The sequence below is a fragment of the Hydra vulgaris genome, chromosome 02 (assembly GCF_038396675.1).
Source record: "Hydra vulgaris chromosome 02, alternate assembly HydraT2T_AEP".
Lineage (NCBI taxonomy): Eukaryota > Metazoa > Cnidaria > Hydrozoa > Anthoathecata > Hydridae > Hydra > Hydra vulgaris.
The window spans coordinates 31,647,889-31,653,888 of NC_088921.1; the positions used below are offsets into that span (position 1 = coordinate 31,647,889).

General features: G+C 31.4%; 1 protein-coding gene across 2 annotated transcripts in view; it reads left to right on the forward strand.

The window, feature by feature from the left end:
* The window catches only part of LOC100198658 (probable ATP-dependent RNA helicase DDX4), a 54,585-nt gene extending 50,416 nt beyond the window's left edge, over positions 1–4,169 (forward strand). Inside the window, exons 8-9 of one of the 2 annotated variants that reach the window (XR_010636654.1) lie at positions 3,046–3,571; positions 3,632–4,169. Coding sequence is in view for 1 of the 2 variants with exons in the window: in XM_065790611.1 (XP_065646683.1) it covers positions 3,046–3,075 (30 nt within the window). In the remaining variant the exon portion in view is untranslated. Of the gene's footprint in view, positions 1–3,045 lie in introns of both variants that reach the window. The other variant, XM_065790611.1, reaches the window with a different exon arrangement.
* The last annotated feature ends 1,831 nt before the right edge of the window (positions 4,170–6,000 follow it).

Below are 6,000 nucleotides of genomic sequence, written 5' to 3' on the forward strand. Positions count from 1 at the left end.
TTTTCCATATACTGACCATATGCAAAATGAGATTTACCTTGCGCTCAAAGTTAAATAATTTAGGAAGAATTTGGGGCATTTTTCAGGGTATTTTGCCGCTTGAGCACAAGCTAAATGTCAATATTTTTGGAATATTTTTGGAATCGTATTTTTTTTTATTTGCTCTAAATTTGGCTTCTTGTGTATTCGCGTTTTGAAAATTTTATTTTTTGAACACTCCTAATATTAATATATATATATATATATATTACGGGTGTCCAAAAAAAAATTTTTGAATTAAATGTTGCACAGTTTTAAATATTGTTTCTTTGATTGAAAAAAACTTCTGTGCAAAATCTTAGGTGTTTTGGATAATATTTAGAGGTTGCTCAAGGAAAATAAAAATTTACTGGGTTAAAAGCATTTGCCGCAACAACAATATTTAAAAAACTTGAGTTATAGCTATGATATACAATTATTCATTTTCGAAAAATTCCTTAAATAATGCAAATAGCATTCAAATGTTGCACTATTTATAAGATCAAAAGTTTAGTCTATTAACAGTGGCATATGTCATCAAGTTGCTTTTGCGGCAATCTGGAATGCGTTTTCTGTTTCCTCAACAACTTGTAGTTTCTGCATTTCAGATTCAGTTTTTTTGATGGATTGATTAAATGTGCTCATAAGAGCAACAGAATGCTCAGCAGTGTCATTGATAACTTTAACAGATTTAACAATTGCTTTAGGATAACAAAATTCAGCAATTTCCTCCCAAGTCTTTGGATCGGTTTCAAATAAAATGGTTACATTGAGACCAAGTGACTGCAAAGCAGCAGTTGATGATGATGTAACAAGCTCATGAAGTTGCTTCTTTTCCAACTTGTTTCATTCCGCTGCTGTATGCTTTATACCCCTGACACTCCAATCAGCTCCACTTTGAATCATAGCTTCAACAATCAACTTTTTTTCTGTGTTACAAACCCTGTCAGAAAATAATGAAAGTGGAATCATTTCTGACCCAAGGTACCATGTGTGATTTTGAAGCTTCTTCATAGCAGCATTTGAAATGACCTTGTTGATCTCAGAATATTGTTAAATTCTTGTGAAGAGCATCAGGTCATTTGCTGGAGCATCACTTGCAATTGGACAGGCAATTCATGCTGGTACATAGATATGAGCAGCAACGATACAAAATTCGCACAAGTTGTTCTGTTCTTTCATAGTCAGCTTGAATTCATTTCTTAAGAGGTATTTCTTCATACAGTAGATGACTTTAGCCATCCATCTAGCCATGTGATAAGCTCCCGGCATGTGAAAGCGATACTTCTTGGTGGCATAGTCTGATAACGGAAAACCCAAAAATAAAAGGCACAGCTCAATCATCTCTTTGTAGTACGAAGAGTCATCTGATAAGAAAGGCTGCAGAAAGCAGCCAGCCTCTAATCTAAGTTGCTGAAGCTGTGGTTCAGCAAGATAGGCGTCATCTAATGGAGCATAATTAGCTTGATTTATGCTTGGCCAACACTTCTGAAATCGTTCAAATAGAGCTATGTTGGGCCCACTGCTGGGTCTAAGCAAAACTGAGTATATTTCCCCAATAATTACTTCATGCATATGGTGACGGCAAGCAAAGTAGAGAAGATTTTTCTCCATCAATTTCTCTAGCAAGATGCATGCACCAATTTTGGAACCCGTGTTTGACGCTGTTGTGTCAAAACACATACCGACAATATAATTTGCAACATTCCACATGGTCAGTAACTGGAAGGTTGCTTTTGCTTGTGCCAGTCCAGTGCCAGATGATATCTTTACAATACCCAGTATTTTCTCCAGATTACGACCAGTCACATCAATAACAGTTCTATCAACATTGGACTTAGGATTTTCATAGTTGGTGCTGTCTCTTATCATCTTATCATCTCAGTGGACGACCATATGTTGTTTCTCACTTGGCATAAATTTCTGCCGAATATGATTTTCAGTTTGATGAACGGTGCATGATGCGTTTGCGGCAGACTGTTGATCTTGATAATGGTGTATTTTAAGGGTCCTTTCCACTTGCTCTAGTAATTGCAGCTGCCAATATAGTGAATTTTTGGTCAGATAAATTGATTCGATCAAGTGTGAATGATACATCTGGAGAAGACAAAATTTCATTGAGAATATGTGGCTTTTTATTTTTAGGACTTTGTTCACAGTCAGTTGATTGGGTTACTAGTTTTTTGTGATAAACCGGAATTTCTATTTCATAATCATCATTGTCATCAGGAATGTCACTGACTTCTGTTACTTTGCTATCACTATCACAATCAAGACTAAAGTGGCTGCAGCTAGGCATTTGCTTTTTGTCTTCTCTCTTCCTTATTCTGCTTTCTTTTTGTTTCTGCTTGTTGACGCTCTGCTGTTCGCTTTTCTTGTTGAGATAATTTTACATCTTCTCCAGCCATTTCCATCATACAAGCATTCTTTTGGTCTTCCAGAAATATTTTATCTTCATCAATTTTAATTAGCTTGTTTGCACCCTTGTGTGAAATGTCAAACAGTAAATCTAATTTGATACTAAAATCTTACTCTCTAGCAATCTGTGACTTACTAACTCTTCCTTTATCCTTTTTAATTAAATTATATTCATCAACACATGCTTTCACTTTTGATACAATATGAGGCTGGTAAGTCATTGGAATTCTGGCTTTTTTCCAAATGTGAGCTAAACCATTAGATGTTGCTTTTGCACTTTTATTTTTTATTGGTACATCAAATTGGTTTAATATTTTATCTAAATTGAACATGGGATAAAATTAGAAAATTATTTAAGACGTAATGCTATTATTGTAAAACTAAAAGGCCATTGCAACCTCTAAACACTAATTTATTTTAATTATCTTTTGTATATATATATATATATATATATATATATATATTTATATATATATTTATATATATATATATATATATATATATATATATATATATATATATATATATATATATATATATATATATATATATATATATATATGTTATGTGTTATTTAGTATTTATTATTTATCCATTTCTTTCTCTTAGGTGTTGTCGAAAGTTTTTAAAGTATTATAATTATCGAATGGTTGTCAAATTCTCTGACGCTGATGATTTATTTGTGTTATTTAAATTGTGTTTCCTTTTTTTAAATGTTAATCATTCTAAACTCATAGCGTGGTAAAATAACGATGTACAGAGGGGTATTAGATCGATTTAGGCAGCCAAAACTATTTTTTGTACTTTTATTTAAGCTACTTTCTAAAGAGAAGTATGCTAGCGAGAAAAGTAAAAAGGGAAAGAGAAGATCTTAAAAAAAGCTATGGGTAGTACCCACCGCACCCCCTACCTACGCGCTCTTTTCCTTCGCTAATGGCTTTTATAATGTATATACATTATAAAAGCCATTAGCGAAGTAAAAAGTATTTATTGTGGCTAAACGTAACCTACTTAAACACCTTTGTTACCTAACTATAGTTTGTTTTATCTTACAAATACCTTACAGCACGTTTTTCCAATTTAAATGCGAGCTTTTCATTATCACTTAAATGATAGAGAGAGGACAAAAATAGGGGTAAAATGATAGAGAAAGGACAAAAATAGGGGTAAAATGATAGAGAGAGGACAAAAATAGGGGTAAATGATAGAGAGAGGACAAAAATAGGGGTAAAATAATAGAGAGAGGACAAAAATAGGGGTAAAATGATAGAGAGAGGACAAAAATAGAGGTAAAGTAGTTAAAATATATAATATACAAAAGAAATCTAAAGGCACATTTTGTATATAAAACCAAACCAAAAAGCTTATTATTTTTACATATTACATAAAGATTTAAAAGTTTTTAAATTTTGATATTCCAACTAAAGCGTCCTTCAACACTGACAATTTGTTGAATGTTGGAATCTCACGAGCCCAAATGACAGTAATCAAACGTTCAAACATTAGAGTTTAAGTCAAATGTAAATAAAAAAATCAAATCAAATATAAAACCAACTCACCTCCAGCCTCTTTTTATGTATTATATTTTGTAAAAGAAAAAAGTTATTATTTACATAGTGATAATTTTGTTATATCTTTTTTTTTTGTCTGTAAAATGTTTGTAAAAAGAAAAATTAAAGAATAAAATATTTTGTTTTGTTTTTTAGAATAAAATGATAAAACTATAGAATAAAGTTTTTTGACTTTTCTTTTAAATAGAGTTATTATTCATTCATAGGTTTACAAGAACATTTTCATTAACTACATCGTTATGATCAAGTTCATGATCGTTATGATAATATCGCGATATATATAATAAACCTATTTATGTGCCTATTTAAAATATAAAGTTACTGTCGAGTTATCGTGAAAAATTATATATTAAATAATCGCGATATCATAATGATCATAACGATGAAGTTAATAAAAATGTTCTTGTAGATAGTACCTTACATATAATAGAATGATATAAGCAAGAAACTACAAGATACAAAAATATAGCAAAAACATTTGCTAATAATACTATCTTTTTGTACGAAAACGCGGAAAAGAAACTATTTAAGTTAAATTTAATCGCTCAGTAAACTAAAAAATTGATAGGTATGCGCAAGATTTATCTAGAAACGTACCTGTCAATCTTTAGTTTACTGAACTATTAAATTAAAAAGCTTATTTTCCGCCTTTTAGTGCAAAAAAGATAATATTTTTTAGCAAATGTTTTTGTAATATTTTATTATTTACTTTTTAGTTTTTTCAGTAAGTTACGATATTAGCAATGGGTTTGTCAAAACATTTGTAATTAAATACAGCTTTTTAGCCATATTAAAAAAACAGAGTTTTTCGTGTTTAAGGTGGTTCATACCCTTAAAAAAATTTCAGCAACTAAATTTTTTTTTTAAGAAAAAATTTTTTCCATACAAAAGTAAAATAACATGAACAAGTACAAAAGTAAAATAACATGAATTAACAAATATTTTATTTGCTTTACCACCCTTGTCCTCCCACTTTTTTATTTTTATATTTTTTTTATACACATTTTTATACTATTATTAAACAAATTATGTTGTTTCACACTTATTTCAAAAAAAAGTATTAAAAAAATGATAATACAAACCCCCAAGCAATCTTAACCGATTTTAAAACTAAAAAGATTTTTATAAAAATGATTTTCTTCAAAAACAAACCCGCAAGCAATTTAGTAGCTTGCTTTTAAAAAAGGATAGTTTGTTCAACACAAAGATCGGCTCAAATAAATTATTAAATAATTCATGTCAACGCGAGGACGGTATGCGACGACATGGACGCGTGGACTACAATCGGTTCTGAACTGCGGTTTCTGTCGGTCTTCCCTCCTACAGAAAGAGGAGTCAGACAAGGTGACCCTCTCTTTGTTGCCGAAGCAAGAGCTTTGGCAACAAAGAGAGAGGGTCAAATGACGTAAAATCTGTCCGCCATTTTTTTGAAAAAGTAAAATTGTTTGAAAAAGCAAGTGGTTCAGTGATCAATGGCTCAAAAATCAAGGGTCTCGCTCTTGGGGGTTTTGATCCTAAAATGTACCCAGAATTGGACAACATAGAGTGGAACAATACCACCGGTTTCAAAATATTGGGTGTTTCGAAAATCTGTGGCAAAAGACTAATTTCAATCCGGTCAAAAGAAAGACACTTTTTTTTACTCGTCAAAAGCGGAGGTCTCGGAATTTTACCACCGTAGGAGCAAAGTCTTGCACTTCGCCTCAAAACACTCTATCAACTGAAGGAATGCGGAGAGGATAAATCTCACGATTGTTACTACTTTTTAAAGTATTAGTTAGCAAGTTCACTTACAAAATTTACGAACCAAAACTAAAGCTTGAATTTTTTAAAGCAAAACACTTTTTCAAAACACTTGGACAACAAAACGTCTCAGTACTACAAAACAACAATTGAAATATTAGGCAAAAACGGGTCCCTAATTAACATCCCCCTAAAATTGACAAAAAATTTTTGCTTAGAAGTGGCGAAAAATAAAAAGACAGTCGTGCCG